The sequence below is a fragment of the Diadema antillarum genome, unplaced genomic scaffold (genome assembly GCF_040938485.1).
Source record: "Diadema antillarum isolate AM-2024a unplaced genomic scaffold, OU_Dant_1.0 seq00001456_RagTag, whole genome shotgun sequence".
Classification (NCBI taxonomy): domain Eukaryota; kingdom Metazoa; phylum Echinodermata; class Echinoidea; order Diadematoida; family Diadematidae; genus Diadema; species Diadema antillarum.
The window spans coordinates 263,317-282,801 of record NW_027272202.1 but is presented as its reverse complement, the minus strand read 5'-3'; the positions used below and the strand labels follow the sequence as shown (position 1 = coordinate 282,801).

At 37.9% G+C, this 19,485-nt stretch overlaps 1 protein-coding gene across 1 annotated transcript; it reads right to left on the bottom strand.

The window, feature by feature from the left end:
• Nucleotides 1-772: 772 nt before the first annotated feature.
• On the bottom strand, nt 773-14,735 carry LOC139709672 (sulfotransferase 1B1-like). Its single transcript, XM_071621631.1, has 5 exons — nt 14,714-14,735; nt 3,829-4,088; nt 2,483-2,600; nt 1,502-1,599; nt 773-976 (listed from the first exon to the last, which is right to left on the bottom strand). The coding sequence occupies exons 1-5, from the start codon at nt 14,733-14,735 to the stop codon at nt 773-775; spliced, it is 702 nt and encodes a 233-aa protein (XP_071477732.1).
• Nucleotides 14,736-19,485: the final 4,750 nt, after the last annotated feature.

The window sequence follows — 19,485 nt, the reverse complement described above, 5'->3', positions numbered from 1 at the left end:
ACCCCCGCTATGTAATAAATTATGGGGAGAATGTTTTTATCTTTCTGTTTTATTTATTTTCTGTCACATGTAAAAAAAAAAACCCGAAACAACATAAAACCAAATATCAAAATACCTCATGAAACTTGACATGGAAGTGTATTTTGCAAAGAACATGGCAAGCAACGAATTGCAAAAATGGTCGTGTTTTTTTCATTTAAAATACTTTGACAACAAACACAAAATGACACAAGTAGCTATTGCAGTCTGCTGGCATCATAAGCGAGCTTTTGTGTATAAGTATATATACATGTATGTATATATGTATATATATGTATAGATTATATATAATATATATATGTATATAAACATTTATATATCTATATGTACATTATATATATATATATATATCATGCATACGTATGTATATAAAGCTTTGAGATATTATCTGCGACACTAATATGACATGAAAACAAAATGTTCTCTTTTAGTTATGCATGTGTCTATTTTCATACATTTTTTTTTTATATATCAGTAAATTTAGTTGAGCGAAATAAACACTGATTGCTCGAGTTTGCATTGCTCTCTCTCTCTCTTACTGATCTCATGGATCTTTCCGGTCTATTGCTCACACAATAACCACAGCTAAGCGTGAGCATAACTTTGCCAACTCCAACATCAACCCCCCCCCCCACCCCCCCCCCCCCACCCCATTTACAAACTCATGTTGGTTCTACTTACAAACTTGAATTCAGGAAGACTTTGGCAAGTGCTTTGTTATGCAATATTTTCGTTATGATATCCACCCGAGCAGATTACCTTTAGCCAGAAACTTGAGCTCCACCAGCATGTTCCCCTCCTTCTTCTGCTCCGCCACACCCTCGTACGTTTTCTTCATCTGCTTTATCGAGCTGTTCGCGACTACTCGTTGCAAAGCTTCTTCGGATAGAGGGCGCCCTACATGGTTGGCGACCTGTGTGATGTGTCCCAGGGGATCCTAGGTTGCGATAAGGGTCGAAGGTGGAGGTGGGTGAAAACTTAATAAACACCCTGCTCTTCATTGTTGACCTGTGATCGTAATTAGACTAGTGATCGACTCGATGACAGAGTAATCTTTCTGATAGACTGGAGTGATAAATCATTGACTGATAGCTTGACTTTCGGGTAATACATTGATTTATTTTTGATTAATCATATTTAATTGACTATGAACGGCATAACATGATGGAATATCGATGATTGACTTCACGTTCGTTCCTTTTCCAACAATCAAAAGAACAAATATTGTTGCAGTGTAATGAGCTTTCATTAATGTTAACTATAGATCATGCCAATACTGTCTGGGAAACGGAATGCTCAAGCATTTGAATCACTACATAATCTTTAAAAATACGACTGTGTGAAATCATACCCGGAGACCATTATTTTGTTCATAATCGAAGTATAAGCTCTAAATAAGGAGGATAATAAATTCATAATAAGTTTCAGAATTCACCATTATCTTTTAAAAATGTACATATACCTTTAACATGTCCTCGTAGAAGAAGAAAAGCAGGTTCGGCTCCTCTCGAACTTTCCAGAATTCTTTCACGTGTTCCGGCCAGGGTCCCCATGCGCTTTCTATCAATGGGTTGTGAAGAAAATAATGAAGACAGTCATTATGACGTGAATACCACGCACAGCTAGCACTTTCGCATCACGTCGTATATCAAAAGGTCGAAGAGACTACGCTCCGTCAGCGCTTCCCGGTCACGAAAAGGCCAGCACTTGTAGCGCACTATACCATGATCCGGGTCTAGGGCAATTACCCCCTGGGCAATTACCCCGGACCCTTCCCCTGGCCCTAGTCCTAATCCTAATCCTGAACCTCATCCTAACCCTAACCCAAACTCCTAACACTAAACCTTACCCTAACCCTAATCTTAACTCTAACTTTACTATACTAACCAGTATTTAGCCGGGGGGGGGGGGGGGGGGGGGGTAATTGCCCTCTGGGGGTAATTGCCCGGATACTCATCCCCCCCCCCCCCCCCCCCCATCTTCAGCCCCACTCAAAAAGAAAATAAAATCACGGCACCTGATTAAAACCAAAAAATAAACCCAACTACTACTACTACTACTACTACTACTACTACTACTACTACTACAACTACTACTACTACTACTTACTACTACTACTACTACTACTACTACAACAACAACTACTACTACTACTACTACTACTACAACTACTACTACTACTACTTACTACTACTACTACTACTACTACTACACTACTTCTCCTCCTCCTCCTTCTCCTATATACTACCACTACTACTACTTTTACTCTGTACTATCTACTACTATACTGCTATGCTTATGCTACTATACTATTACTACTATACTACTACACTATTTATACAAGTATTATCACTATTCACAATGACTGCTATCACTCATATTATAAATTACCCATCACTAATACTGTTAGATCGATTTATAATGTTGAAGGAGGAATACTTACTGCCATCAAGAAAGGCTTTGAAGTTTTCTTCCCACGTGAAGGTAAGGAAAGGGGATTTGCCGAGGAAGTTATACCATGACGTCACGACATCTTTCGGGTTGCGGGCAATGTAGATAACCTAAACGTGTTATATAACATTATTCCAAACAAAGCAGTTGTATTACCCTGATGCTCAAAAGTTATACATCAGGGGGGCATTTCATGAAGGAACTTATAGGATAAAATGTCCGACAAGTCAATTATATCCGACAAGTTCAGAGAAATCAGCCAATCAGACTAAACAATTTCTCAAAACTTGTCGGATATAACTGACTTGTCAGATATTTTATCCGACAAGTTCCTTCATGAAATGCCCCCAGATCGCCACAAATTCTGAAGAAACTATTCTCCCGTTATAGTATTACACATTGATACAAATATGATCTTATAGTCCTTCCGAAAAATCATGCAAGTGCATGTCATTTAGGAGTGAAAAACAATCTGCCGGACAATGAAAATTGAATATAAATAGCCAGACAGGTCATAATAATTATGTTAGGTATGATTATTGTGTCATAATCAAAGAATGAATACATCAGATGATAATATCATGACATCCCAACGCAGTTGTGTATAATGCCTCCGACATCACGCGTGCTTAGCCATTCTAATTTTCTGTATTTTATTTAGTAACACGTATTTGATCTGATTTTTGTTCGTTTTAATCGGATCCCCAAGTTATAGTATGGTCTAAAAAAATATTTGTACTCATACTTCCCCTAATCTGATTTTATCACGGGACCTGCGGCTCTATACAAGCTTGCTTTTACGCAGGCCCCATCATATTTTTCGCATTATGACCTCAGTTTAACTCGCATGTATACAGACCTTGTGTTTATACCAAGACAAACTTTTGAACATTCCGGTGAAGTTCTATTCTAAATTATGTTCTGTATAATTTTCGTATCAATATACTTTATTGTGTTATGTACATGTATGTGAGAAATATGAAAATGAATTGAAATGAAATGAAATGAAAAATTTATGTTAACATTGCGTGACACACAGCCCCTTCGGAAGTGAAGAAAGTGAAGATAATGACAAGAGGAGTTTGCTGAAACAACATACCGGCAAAGTCACGCTTCCGCCGTCGACCGAAATCTTGTTTTGATTGATTTTTTTTCTCTCTCTCTCTTCTCTTTTATTTATTTTCTTTTACGGTCAAAGCATTACAATGTCATTGATCACCCTTAAATGCCCTCCTCTTAGTCAGCCGTCTTCCTATTTTTGTTTAATCTGCTCTTCTTGCTAAAGAAACTCCCATTCTACTCAACAAATTTCAACCTTTTGAAATTGCCTGGACAAACCTTCGCCTTCTGGAGGAGGTCCTTCGGAAAGCGATCCTTCCGGAGATGGCTGACGATCACTCTCGGTGAGGGCGCCTTATCCAGTATCTCCATAAATGGACTCATGTCGACAGGATTCTTCGCCTCTTCCTCTTTGGATTTTGGAAATGTCTGATCCATGTTGATCATCTCCAGTGCTGAGGTCAGCAGCGAACGGTCGACCTTCTCGAGGTGGCCGTCGCTCAGAATCAGACCCATGATTTCCATCATCCAGTGGGTTCCTACAATGACGTCAGCAAACAATACAAGACTGCTATATCACGCGCTTGGAACGAGTATACATCTCGTGGGGGAATATCATTTCACAAGGGCACTTAGTCTGACAACTACACATAAGTATCATGATTCACATCATTGTCGATTGAACGCGAAGCCATGTACTGTGACATAGTCGAAGAAGAAAAGCTGCATCAAAAGTAAAGTGTTTGCACTTTGTTTCTGCTTCAGTTGTGACATTTTCGAAACAAACAATATAAGATATTGCCTTTCACTTTTTCAACCCTTTTGTGGTATAGTTTCTGCATGCTGTAGGCTTAAGCAGAACTGGGAACAGAAGTGGGGAAAATTAATATCAGCATGACTACATCATCATGATTTTTTTGATAAATAGTCCTAGCATAGCGGTAGCATAGTAACTAACATAGAAGTAGAAGTAGTATACTACATTACTACTACTACTACTGTACTACTACTATACATACACACTAAGAAAAAAAGGTTCAATGAGGGAGCTAGAAGGGTTCGAAGTCGCGGAAATGGGTGCAAATTACACGATTTGCGAAAATGGTGGAACTTTGCTTCTTATATGGTTCATTTGGGGTTCGATCTTGCCACGGTCATTGACGGTGCAATATTGCGCCCCAAACTAGTCTCAAAACAAAGACCTCCTATGGTGTTGCTCGACACTAAAATGCAATATTACATATCCTTGTGCTGATATCATGAACATATATTTTTTGATATCAGGAAACTTAATTTTCTTTCATATTCTATAATCATTCATCGAGAGTATAATTTCGAATTAAGTTGAGTCCATGATGAAAGGGGTCTACTAAAAAAAACTAACGTAGAATACCTGATTGCTTGCCTGGTATTGACCAATCACATTGTACACATAACCTAGGAGGCTTAACAGATGAAGTTCCAACTGGCTGTAATTATTCAAATAGTCGTCAAATTTCTATTGCAGTACAAAAAATTCTACAGGTGCATTTGTGCCTTCGCTGATCGGGATTCGATGCCGCCGTCTCGCTGAGCAATCTGAAGATTCATTTTGGACGTTAACATAATTCTGGCTATATTTTGCTTGTTTATCTATTAAATGAAATGAAATCCTACACTTTAAGATAAAAACATATGAAGCAAAAGTCAATTCTGAACAGAAATATTATTGTGCAAAAGTGTTAATCTTAATCAGAGCTGTTTCATGTGAAAGTGTTTAAACTGTACCCTGGATAGCCGGCTTATTTTATCACTTTTCCTCATGATTCTGACAAAGCAAACTGATATGAATCTTCAAATAGAATTCTTTATCAATAGATACATCAGATTACTGCCCAGGCATACTTATTAGAATAATCTTCGTTTTATTTCATTTTTTTTGCGCAATTTCTATTCGTGTATCTCCGTGTCTTTAACATTCACCTAACCTATCTCTTCTTGGTTGGGATGTCGAAAAGTAATTACCATTACAAAGACATATCTTCCTGTTTGTGGTTCATTCTTGCTAAGGTGCAATATTGAGCCCATAACTAGTCTCAAAGAAAGACCTATATGGTGTTGATCGACACTTGAATACAATATTGCATATACCGTCGTGGTGCTACTATGTACATGTTTTTTTTTAAAGACATCATAAAACTTGATGTTCTCCCATAATTCATAATCATTCATCGGAGCATTTTTAAATGAAGTTAAGTCTTTGATGAAAGGGTCTGCGACCAAGCTAATGAAGAATACCTGACTGCTCGTCTGGTATTGACCAATCAAAATGGAATATGTCACAACATTCCCTGCATGCTTACTGTGCGATGATGGAGTCAAACCCTACTACACGCTGAAGATTTTCGTTGCGACTCGATCTCGGGACAGCAAAAAAAAGTCAATATTTTTTCAAGGCCCTCAAATCTGGAATTCCATCCACTCTGATGTGAAATGTAAGAAAACGGTACAAAGTTTTATGAAAGCTTTCAAGCGTATTTTACTTGAAAGGTTTTCTGGAAGTTACCAATATCATTTTACGAATTTATAAGAGACTAGCAAGATAGGGTGTGTTTGTGAAAATCACATCTTGCGTATTGTTAATGTGCGCTGGTCCATGTTTTTGTCTGTGTATGCATGTGTGTGTATGTGTGAGTGTGTGTGTGTGTGTGCCAATGTTTTTCTCTGTATATACAATGTATTCACTTTTCCGGGATTAGTTTTGAATAAGGCCAATTGCCTTCTCACTCACCCCTTCACTTGATATCTTTTGCTGTTTGGTTTGCTTTGTTTGTTTGTTTGTTTGTCACATTGTCATTTTACACTTGTCATACCATTGTCACATTTTATGTATGCATGTTTTATTAAGTGAAAATAAATGAAATGAGAGAATAAAATCATATAGAGAGTAAAATCGCGGATATATAAGGATGCAAACTACACGATTAATATTTAAGGGTTGATTTTTCCCTTTTTTTTTCACGGATGCATGCATGGTAAAGCCTAAGGGCAAAATGCATGCACATGAAAAATGTAAGCACATGTTTCCATGTGCTTGCAAACACTACATTTTAGAATGAATAAAGACTGGCTGTGATAGTGGAATTTCTCATGAATAGATAATAAAGCATTCAAACCCTGGCCATTGTTCAACACCATTGTCAGGGTGTTTAATAACCACATACTCCCATACACACCCATTGACCACTGTGCAAAGTGAAAGTTTTGTACAGAGGGTTGGAAATAGAGCAAAATTTGTAACCTAACTGTGAAATTGATCATGGATTTCATGAAGCTGATTTATGTTTTAAACCACCTCCAACAAAATTGTACACTATACAACTATCACCCATATCAATGACAGTGTTATCTGATATATAGTTACTGAATTATTAAGAATCAAAACTGGAAAATTTTTTTTTAAACGCCTAATAATCTATAGAATACATTCGATGGATGACATGGATGTTTCCTTAAGTGTCAATTCACGGACCCAGTCGTTTGGTCACCTGGTGTGGGCATGTTCATTCTTTTCTTGAACATGATTTATGAATTCAATGAATTCTTGAGTCGTGCGAACTTATGTGCACATAAGTTGACTCCCAGATGGCTCATTGTACAGCTCGTGCATGCGTGTTTGAGCTGAGCATCCAGCGCAAATTCCATTTCCACAGCCAGATCAGCTCTTCTGAGGCTTTTCGTAGCGGCTTACTGCAACTCTGACTTCCACTTCATAATATCAAGACCCCGCAGATTCTTACTACGTGGAAAATGGTGAGTTAAAACGTCATCGTAAAGCATGATTTGCAATATCCACAATGTTCTCGACCAAGGCCTTACTCTCGATATTACCCTTCATCAAATTTCTTGTATCTGTTATGCTTTTGGTTGTATAGCATTGTCTTATAATGCAATAGGCTTGTAGGCAGTAATATTGAAATGTTCATTTTAGAGTTCTGTTAAAATTGGCTAGTTTTATGCGTGCTTTTTCTGTTTTATTTTGTTTTGTTTCGTAACCATTCTGTGGAATTAGATCAGCTTTAACGATAAAATGTCTTGCTAAAGACGTCATGGCATTCCGATTTCAGATTTCAGATTCATTTATTGTTCATTTAGGAAATTCTTTTTGTTGGTATATGGGCGTGCACATATAGGAATATCTACATACATGCATAAACTTACATATATTCATGTAGGCCTACATGTACACATTATAAATGATACAATTTTCACTACATACACAATTATACAAGCATAATTTATACTCACAATACAGTGAACACATACATCATCATAAATTTCAAATAATTCTTTATATTTACTGATCAACAACAAAACAAAATAGTTCAGAAAAGGTGGAATCGGATTTTCCTATAGGAAGTGTATCCTTTACATAACCTTTACGCCCCCTCCCCCCCCCCCCACACACACATCCCCAAGGATAATACATCGCGTCGTGCCATACCACACTTGATTAATAACGAATAAAAGGAATTAAAGTTGATGAATAATTGTTGATAAACTTATGGATAAATAGACCAGTGTACTAACTAAACTTATAATGGCAAAACATTTTTATGCTGGGATAATTCTCTGTAGTCAGGTAGTGTTAGTGGTGGACTTAAGTACACCCTGTATGCAGCAAGGCAGTGCATAAGAATTGAACTATACATTAAGCTGCCATGGAGAGAGTTATGTAGTCACATTTACATAAGTCAGCTCTTCTGCAAAATTATTACATACGCATGAGCAGTGGCCTTGAACTCATGACGCTTGATTTTCCTTTTCAGGTATTCAAGAAAGATACAATATGAAGTTGCGCGCATTCTCCTGATCACGTAAACTTATATGCAATTCTGAAGGACAGAGTGATTCCTCAACAGAATATGTAAGTTTCATTAATGGATTAATCCGTAATATATGTATTTTCAGGTTATTGATTAATCTTGATTTTCAGGATGTGATATCCGTGAAGTATATTATATTAAAGCTTATCATTACACATGAACGCAGTTTTATCAGTTACTATAACGTAGCCACCGTTTAGTGGGTTGCGGAAAATTTGATAAGACTATAGTGCAATTTTGATACCATCTATAATCGCGAGATATGTTACTCAAGTGGACCATTGCGATCATTCATTCTTGCCTTTTGCGTTCTACGTCTTCTCAGTTGTTTGGATTTTTTCTTGAAAACTCCATGATGGATTGTCACTCATATACAGGCAGCATATCTACCCCGCAAGAATCTTCAAATGCCCTGAATAGCCATTTTTTATTTTTATTTTTTTTTTGTGGGGGGGGGGGGGGGTAATCTCCTTTTCTGTAACCAGTATTATTAAAGTAAATCAAATCAATGTTATGAATAAGTAGAGGGGGCTATATTTTCACTTTTTGTGTGTGTGGTAACAGGATTAGAGGTGTCAACCATAACGGGCATCATTACACCCATTGCCATGGCCAGCACCCGGACCATCATCTGAGGCAAGCTCAGCAACGGCTGAATGGCTGAGGTCTATACGTCTACTCCTTTCCTAACTGTGCAAAATATACAGCAAACTGATGTTAAATTGGCATGTAATATGATGTTGTCTTACTTTGTTATTTTATGTTTAATATGAAAACTTTGAGTTGGTTAGGAAAAATGTGGGAATATTTGAATATGCCCATGTCATAAATGTATGCAGGCCTACATAAAAGGTGTGTATTTTCATCTCAGTCCAAATTCGCCACATTTTTTTTTTCAACATGACTTTACTCAGGCTATTCCACATCTATTCTTTTTTTCAGCTCTAACTTTAATAGTGATGTCTGCATGCTGTCTCCTAATTCCCCGTCTGCTTGGAGAGGACATGCTGTATGTCTGTGACAAAGTAAGTGCTGCATCTTTTTTTAATGGGAGACGGGAATTCCATCTGCTTTGTGACTAGAAATATAAGGGGAATATTTCTTTGCAACATTATTATGTTTTACTTATTATGACAAAGAGCTGAAATAAATCTATCCGACCGGATTGTTTAGAAACCAATATCAAAGCTTAAAGGGATGGTATAGTATAGTGGTGGAGGTGAGGATTTGGGCCTTTAACTTTTTGTGATATACCAAGAACCTACTTATGAAATAATAGAGAGTATGCCATTCTAAGAGGAATTCTAAAGATTATTTGATGAAAACTGGTTTTGAAATGGATGAGGCATCCAAAAACAAAGTAAAACGCAGCGATCGTGATAAAAAGTGGGTCCTTCATTATATTATTATTGCTCTGTTTTGGATATCGCAGCTATTTCAAAACCATTTCTCATTATCTCAGCAAAAGATGTTACAAACCTGAAGTAGATCTCAACAAAAACTATACAATCAATTTAATTTTCCATTTTCTGGTCAATGGTCATAGTTGCAACCTGTTAGTTTATGTAAGCAACAAAATTGCGTAGTGTAAACGACCTATTTCCTTCGAAATTTTATTCAGTCATTATTATATTTCATGCCAAAATCTCTTTCAGAACCTGGCAGGACTAAATCCCACAATCTTCACTGTGAATGCTGCGCACTAGTGACATCACCATTTGGCTGGATGGTTGTGAAATCTGCCCGAATTCCTGTATACAATCGTGTCTTCCTTCGCTACAATGTTTGCGGCCTTCTGTGCTCTGTGGCTTTGAGTATCCCAAACAAGGCAGAAACACTCGATGCATTCTTCAGCAGTACATTGCAAGCCTTGATCTGAACAGGCAACTATCACGAAAAAAAAAACCTACGGCATTTCATTAACAATATTGTTCAATAATTGTCTTGATATAGTTTACCAGTCTAAAGTTTTCATGGTGTATACTTTTACAAGGAGTTGTCACCAGAGAAATGATGTTGTTCAGGTTGTCCCTCCGTTCGTACATCTGTCTGTAATCGATTATGGCAACGTTGAATCACGAAGGGAAATGAAACGAAAAGTACAAGTGGACAAGTTAATGCAGGAAGATTACTTTAGCAGTTGAACACATCGTGACAAATTGAGGAATATCGGAAAATCCGTTGAAGAGCTATATATACACATATATATCTAGAGTTTCAGTGCCGCCTTTACGAGATGAGAAAGCTACATCTTTGACGTCAACCATGGAAAATTATATAAAGACATGTAAAGAAAATAGGCATAGTTTCACCTTTCTAGCATTACAAAAGGAGCACTTGATTTACTTCTTCCAGAAGGGGGGGGGGGTAATATTACCCCTAACATTATGGCAACGACAAATAAGTGGAGGTAATTTGTACTTTTCATTTAGAATCAGATTTTATGGAATTCCCTTGATATTTTCTTCATATACGTTTCCATACATGAAAGTGACGCTGAAACGTTAAAAAATGCATAACTTCCACTGGATCATATATACGATTTTCCATGTTCACTTATGTGTTCTTACGATATTGCTCCAATCCACGGGTACATTTGGGTTTCATTCCCCTTTTATACTGTTTGAGGTATCCAAATGAAACTTATATGCATATGTATGTACGATTGGACGAAGTTACTTCTACCACCTTGTGGGTGCCAGCGTTCAAGGTCAAATATTGTAGGTCATTGTCAAATTCTACAATGCCATTTCGTGCTCTTTCCTTGTATCTCACCTGGTAAGCACTGTCGACATGGTATTGTGGTGTTCTTTTAATAACTTTCAACACTTTTGAGCTATATGACCACCAAATTCACTCCTCAGATCATCTAAAGATAGCTGTCAAGTGTTGATATTGGGGAAGTCCGACTCCGTCAACAGTCAAAAAGTGAATGTCAATGAGCTTACATTTGAAAATCAGTGTAATCACAAATTCGATATGTGGGCAAGACATCACTTCGCTTTTACCTTGTTAGATGGTGAATATTTGTGAAGCTTTCGTTTCTAATTCATACAGCATCAGCATACCTCATGTCTGAGAATAGCGGTAAAGAAGATTAGAGACTTTGGCAACAGCGTGTAAAATTCGCAAATTGTGCCTTATTTGCTGAACAAACGTCGTAGGAGTACTACAACCTGTTAGGCAATATAGCGGAACAATAACTCTATTATTAGCGTTATAGAATAAATGACAATGATGTAGTTCTGAAGCATACTTTTCATTAGATACTTTTGCAATGACTCCATGTATACTTTTAATCGAACTAGGTATATAATCACCAATGACTTGTACTTGAATAACGACAGAATGATTCGGTGAGGAAAGTTTTCTGTCGCGTCATTAGGAAGAAGGGAACCTGTCAATATTATGCTATTTGTTCCGTAGTTATTTCTGAAGTGGTTAAATGTATTTTCCTAAAACATTTTTCATTTTATATATACCTACGTTGCATCCAGATGCCTAGTCGTTGAAAAATGTGGGCAATGTATTCAAAGGTCAAATATCATACATTAATGAGTAGGGTATACAACATTTCAGTAGTAGTAGTTGTTGTTGTTGTTGTTGTTTTCTTGGGGGGGGGGGACACGGTTCAAAGTGTCCTGAAACCTTGTATAATACATGTATTTAGTTATGTATGATGCCAAACTGTTCCCGCTCATACAAATGCAGCCTTTTCAAGGAAATAACATAAGATTATTCTTATACTCCATGATTTGGTAACGCTTAAGTGGTTCATAAGAGTCCAGTGAAACTGTGTATAGAACAAAAAGTGGATTTGACAATGATATACGATATCCGCAATTTACTATTTGACGGGGTCTGTCATCCGATTGATATGTATAAGCACGGTAGTCCCCTATTCGGAAATTACAAGTTAGATAAGCTGCATTCATTTTGCACGCGACCATGGCGTTATAGCCAAAGGTGATCTGCAAATCACTGTGTGCCTACAGAGGATTGGAAAACGTAACAACTTTCTGTGTATAGAACAACGAAACAGAAACTGGTGCATGTATTATTCTCGGTCACTTTGTTAGTCATTATGATGATTTGCTCATTGCAGTTCCGGAATCTCAGCTCGAGGGACTCGAATTGATCCCAAATCAGTCGGAATGCGTGTATCACCCAAAACAAAATCTGAATACATAACTGCGATTCTGCCTAGTCTCCATTGGTAGCCCATAAGGGCTGGTATCAAGTTCGATTTTCATATTATAATCATACCTTGTATTTAGATGTTTTCATCGAAATGCCCGTATACCTGTATACGGTATGCGAATGTCAATTAAGTATATCTAACCCATAATAAATTGTAGTCGTAATCTAAGTGCCAAGAATCTCATGATTTAAATAACCTCCCCCCTTGGCGGAGGTGTGAACCCCAAGACGTGTCGTGATAAGGACTTTAAGACAATTGGCATCGTCATTATAAAACAAACTCCTAATTGTAAGACATGTTTTAGATTTTAGATAAATTCATGTCTATGCTGGAAACATATCTTTTTGATGATTCATGATGACGTCACTGTTACATGAATATTGTACGCATGGAAATATGTATAGGCCTATTCGTTTAAATGCATACAAACAACTTGTTAAATCCTCTTACATATTTTTTTATTTTTAGATATGGTGCATACTTTAGAAATATAAGCAGCATGCTCTTGTTTTTGAGGCTTTGTGTACTGGTAAGAAGCATGTCGTATTCTTATAGATTATGTGAATAAGTACGTATTCAAGTACGTTTTGAATAAAACGTATCCAGACAAATGTATATCATATTTTTACCTCTTCCTTCATGCAGATGTATACTCTTGCCTATAGAGGGTTTGTTTGATAGATAGTGATAGTGCTCACCTTATTGGAAAGGTAATTGGGTAAATATTTGGTTTTAGTATGTCATTCAAACACAACTATAAGTTGACTTCTACATTAACATTTCAAAACTCACAAATTACACACACACATTTCATGATTCACAGGATCCAAATTACGCCAATCCTATTGATACTTTGCAGAGTGCAACAACAGCATAAGTTTGATATACTGAGCAAACAGGCTTGCATTAGTTCGCACTATTCAAGGTTTAAAATAGTTAAGTAAACAAATTGTACACTGTTATGTGATGCTAAGTATATATACCTTATAGGTATAATGTTGCAAATATTTGGTGCTTACTTCATCCATAACTGCTGCAAAATTGCTTCTTTAAGGAGCCAATCAGTGTCACTGCCTGTTCCTCTAGAGACGCAATATTGCCCAGTAATCTCAAGGTGCACTTGAGGTTACTGGGCAACATTGCGCCTCTAAAGGCGTAGACAGTGACACTGACTGGCTCCTTTAAAGAAGCAATTTTGCAGCAGTCATGGATCAAATAAGCACCACATACATGTAGGTGCAACATTTTACCTATATATACGGCACAAAATTGCACCCTTAACAGAGGCTACAATCTTGGAACTTTGGGTGCTTCTTTGCACCCTCACGAAAGGTGTAAAGTTGCACCAAAAGTAGAGGCAAGAAAGGGTGCAAAGTTGCGCCGAAAATTAAAGGGAGAAAGATCGCACCCTCAAGAAAGGTGCAACTCAGCACCAATTAGTGTGGGTGGAAAGATGCACCCTAAAAAAAAGGGTGAAACTTAGCACTACTTAGTGTGGGTGGAAATATGCACCCAAGGGAAGAACTTCGCACCCTCAATAAAGGGTGCAATGTTGCACCCTCTATGGAGGTGCAAAGGTGCACCCACAGGGTGCAAAATTATACCATTGCACCATGGTGCCACTTTTGCACCCATTTCTTGAGGGTGCAAGATAACACCCATAGGGAGCCACCAGTGTGACATCACTTTGCACCCTTAAAAGGTGCAAGTATGAATCATTTTTTCTTAGTGTGTACTACTACTACTACTATACTCTACTATACTACAATACTACTACTACTACTACTACTACTACTACTACCTTACTAATGCACTAGCAGTACGGTATGATTAGTAGATAAAAGTAGCAGCACACTTTTATAGCAGTAGTAGAAAGTCAGCAGCAGCAGCAGGGAAGTAGCAACAGTGGTAATAGTATCGTAATAGTATTCGCAGAAATTAGAGAAGATCACGATGTTAATGGTTGCCTTCACTGTAGTTGCTTGCCGTAATATTGAATAATCCTCGGGGAAGTCGTTTGCTCGTAACTTATATCGTAAAGTTCCCGGTTTTGAATTTGTTCTAAGTTATCTCTATAATATCAGTTTCCATCACTCACCTGGGGGCATTTCATGAAGCATTTTGTCCGACAAAGTTGTCGGACAAATTTGCTCTCAGCCAGTCGGATGCAAGGATTATGTATAGCTTGCAACAGTTTGTCAGAAAAACATCCGACCGAAGCGCTTCATGAAATGCCCACCTGATTTAGGGTAGGTAATGATGAAGACGTCGTCGGGGCGGACTTCGAAGTTTTTGGCGTTGTCGATGCTTGAGTCCAGACAGAAATTTGTGTACCAGATACCATCATGGCAGTGCTGCAGTTGAAGGTACGGGGCATCCGGGTTCGCGGCCATCTTTCCACACATGCAAGTCAGAGAATTGAGAAAAAATCCGACACCTTGCGCATTGGGAACGATATGCTCTAAGATTTTCTTACTATATGATGATGAAATGACATTGGTTGGTATAGGAGCAGAGTAATATAGCAATGATAAAGCGAGGCTTTGATCGGTATTGTTAACTTATTTTTCTAATGGCATTTATTATTGTGACCTTTCTCCCGAATTCATGAGAATATAAATCTGCATGTAGTTTCTAACTTTATCAACACAGTAGCTATGTTTTTGGTGTCATAGCGTGACCTTCATGAAAAGTCCCAGCGCCAGTGTCATACGATCCTCATCGTAAAGAGTCACTAAAGAAATACGCGTAAGCATTCCATTGCACTTTAGGATGTATTAAAGTTCATACTATAATCTGATCCAGACTGGTCATAACTCATGCTGCCTATTCAAACGGATTCACATATGAGGAGTAGTCGATGAAGACATAATTATAATAGCTGTCAAATTGTCAACTTACCTTCAAAAGTTTTCGCTAACAATGCTTATAGTTTATACTTTTTGCAGAACACTTTCTTCCGAGTCTCTTGAGCGCTCTTCACGTGAAGACACTATAACAGAGTCCATGCAGGGGCATGATCCTTAAGTACAGAGAACGGCAAGGCCAGTAACTGGACTTTGTACATGCCAAGTCATTTTGTAAACATTTACCGAATTTATTTTGCAAACAGACCAAAAGTTCATCACAGTCATGATGAAGACAGTTTTGTTAGAATACCATGAATACAACGCCTTCGTGTTGACCTGGACAGGACATGAGGGAACAGGGTTATGCTTCACCTTGAAAGAACTCGGATTAACCAGTTTTTGAAATGCTGATGTTGGGTCAGGGCTTCATTTTCACGTGACCATATAGGTATAGATAAATGATGACACGACATTTTGCTCCTGCGACAATTACTATACGATCTTAGTTTCTCCATACAGGACTTGGGGTTAGGGTCAGGAACGTGATAGAGTTTTAGATTTAATTTGGTGTGAGGATTAGGATTAGGGTTGGGGTAATGTTTAAGGGTAGAATTCATGTTTGGCCTAGCGTGTAGATATTTTCATGGGATTAAATATAATATTGTCGCAGGAGCAGATGACATAAACAATATGAAATAGACAACTTGGATCCTAGCAGCGTTTTTCCCCTCAAATTAGAACTTACTTATATCTAAAGAGAGCTTTTTCGCCTGTTTTCTTGTTTGTTTGTTTGTTTGTTTGTTTGTTTTTTGTTTTTTCTACTACGATAAATAGATATAGCCTACATGCACCGGTCACACAAGGATCACTTTCTTGATCCACACGCAGTGTGTGTTGAGAGCGTTTGGAAAATTGTTATAACACGGTTACATTCAGGGGCGGATCCACTGTAATTCTGTAAAGGTTGGGGGGGGGGGGCGCAACTAATATTTCTGTTGCCACTCCCGGGTTACATTTCATTTTTTTTTTCTTTTCATTTCTTTGTTTTAACGAAAAATAAAGGGGGGGGGGGCGTGCGCTGGTTGCGCCCCCCCCCCGATCCGTCACTGACTGCAACTTGTCTCGAGAACGGACAGTATAGGTTCTTTGATACAGTGATCAGTTGAGACAAGAGAACAGTAGGAGCAGGGAGGTGTGAGAGAGGAGCACAAGTTGTTATCAGAACGTTGGAGGAAGGAGTAGTTTGGTTTCAGTACATATTATTATACATGTACTGTCATTCGGTGTAACATGGATCTGATGTTGCTGATTTTTTATGCCCCCGCCACACTTAGTGTGAAGGGGGTTAGGAATCACCGTGATGTTGTTCGGGCGGTCGGTCGGTCTGTTGCAAAATCTTGCGTAGCGAACTCCTTCTACAGTTTTGAAGCAATTTAAATGAAACTTAGGGTAAATGATGACAATGAGGTACAGATGTGCAAGACATGTTTTTTTTTGTGTGTGTGTTTGTTGGACAATGCGTTGCCATCGTAACCACAATTTTACCAAAACCTTGTGGATTGAATAACTTCCACAGTATTTAAGCAATTAATTTCAAAATTGGTATCTATGATGATCTATAGGTGTAGTTATGCAAGACACTCTTTGTGTTTGTATCAAAGCGATGCCATGGTAACCGCATGTTTTCTTCGAAATCTTGTGGAGTGAACAACTTCCACAGTTTTGAAGCAATTGAAATCAAATTTGGTAGGCATTATGGCCTTGAGGCATAGATGTGGAACACATAATTTTTGTGTTTGTCGGACAAAGCGTTGCCATGGTAACCATAATTTTACCAAAACCATGTGGATTTGATAACTTCCACATCATTCAAGCAATTAAGGTCAAATTTAGTATATGATGATCGGGAGGTGTAGTTATGCAAGACACCAATGTATTAATATAAGAAAAATGTGTTGCCATGGTAACCACTCATTTTTGTATCATATTGAACCATTTAATCTATGAAGGTGAAATTTGGTGTGTATGATGCTCTTTAAGTGTAGTTTTGCAAAATGTCCTTTGTATTTGTATCGGACAATGCGTTGCCATGGTAACGGCGGTGAGTTGGCTCAGTCGGTAGCGCGTCTGCCTCACGATCACGCGGCCCGGGTTCGAACCCGAGTCTGGACTGAGCAATGTTGTGTGTAAACATACCGTCCCCTCTAGCAAGAGGCAAAACACTCTGTCCCTCGGATAGGACATAAAATGGAGGTCCCGTGTATGAGAGAGTCACAGCTCATGCACGTAAAAGATCCCGCTTCATTCATTCATCGAAAAGAGCAGGGTGTCTAACCCGGTGAAGTGGTCCCACCCCACATCCAACTGGACCCCATGGAAGACCAGCTTGTAGCTGAATATGGGCTATCCAGCCATCTTCACAGATGGAAAATGAACAACAACAACAACAACAACAACCGCATTTTTTTTTAAATCCTGTGGAGTGAACTTCTTCCACAGTTTTCAAGCAATTGAAACCAAATTTGGTAGGCATTATGGCCCTGAGGTATAGGTGTGGAACACATAATTTTTGCGTTTGTCACACAAACCGTTGCCATGGTAACCACAATTTTACCAAAACCTTGTAGATCGAATAACTTTTCCATCATTCAAGCAATTAAGGTCAAATTTAGTATGCGTGATGATCTAGAAGTGTAGTTTTGCAAGACGCCAATGTGTCAGTTTAAGGAAAATGTGTTGCCATGGTAACCACTCATTTTTGTATCAAAATAAACTATTCAAGCTATGAAGGTCAAATTTGGTGTGTATGATGGTCTTTAGTGTAGTTATGCAAAATGTCCCTTGTGTTTGTATCAGACAATGCATTGCCATGGCAACCAAACTTTTTACCCAAACCTTGTGGAACTCAGTGTCAACTCTGTAATTGTACAGTAAACTAATATTATTCTGTTTCCAATTCGACAAGTGCACAAACTTGGTATTAACGTCATTGCCCTCATCACGTCACATACTATAAAGCGACACTAAGGGGCGGGGGTATTAATCACCTTCAGTGATAATTCTAGTTTTTCTACCCAACGTGATGTGCTTCCGTCTTCAGATGGGAAGAATGACGCGGAATGTCTGTTTCGATTTCTAGAAACATGTTGCGTTGATGCCTTGATATCTTGTAAGAGTGTTTGTTTGTCGTTCTGTCTTGTGAAGGAAGGTTTGTTTGCACGAAAATGGAATTGGCTGATAGTCTCATGATCTTAACATTATCCATGATTATCACTGTATTGTCGGTAAGATTTGTAAGATTTTATTGACTCTTCGACCCCTTCTAGGTGTATGAGAGTACAAACATCCAATTTACAATATCATGAATACAAATATGTAAGTGATAATGTATATGACATATACATGTGAAAATAACAGATATAAATAAACATGTTTACAAAACAAGGCGTAAACTACTCTACTACTTATACGTGTACACACATTTATATCTACTTTACTTTCTACGAAACTGTCTTTCTTCTTTGGTTTTGAAGCAAACTAAAACATAATCATTCTGACAAATTTGGCCAGTTTTTTTTTTTTTTTCAAATGGCAAGCATTAGCTGAATTGAATAGTTTGGCCATTATGTAATGCACTTGGTCTATTGGCCGTCAAGCTATACCATACGCAGGCAAATACAATAGTCTCTCTTTGTGAAAAAGGGACAAACAAAAATATAATGAAATTCATCCCCTATCTGCAGATGAACAAATAGTACAATGCAATTCATCTGTCAGGCTTGCATCAAACCCGCCCTTATTAACGGGGTAATCCATTATAGATCGACATCTGAATGTACTTAAAGTAATATAATCTTTCTTACTCAGGACCTGTAAATACTTCTCAAACATCAAATTACCTTTAAACATTCTATAATTTGTACAAATTATATTTGACCATGTGGCTGCTCTCCACTCTTGACTAACCATATCAAAAAGTCTAACTTTTGAAGTTTGTGAAATCCATGCAGCACTAAATCCA

Bases quoted from the DNA above. Each gene is read 5' to 3' on its own strand.
- LOC139709672 (XM_071621631.1), bottom strand. From the start codon at position 14,735: ATGCTTCATGAAATGCCCCCAG. The intron at 4,089-14,713 runs GTGAGTGATGGA...ACGTCATTGTAG, and splicing joins GCTTCATGAAATGCCCCCAG to GAACCCACTGGATGATGGAA. The intron at 1,600-2,482 runs GTAAGTATTCCT...ACCCATTGATAG, and splicing joins CAAAGCCTTTCTTGATGGCA to AAAGCGCATGGGGACCCTGG.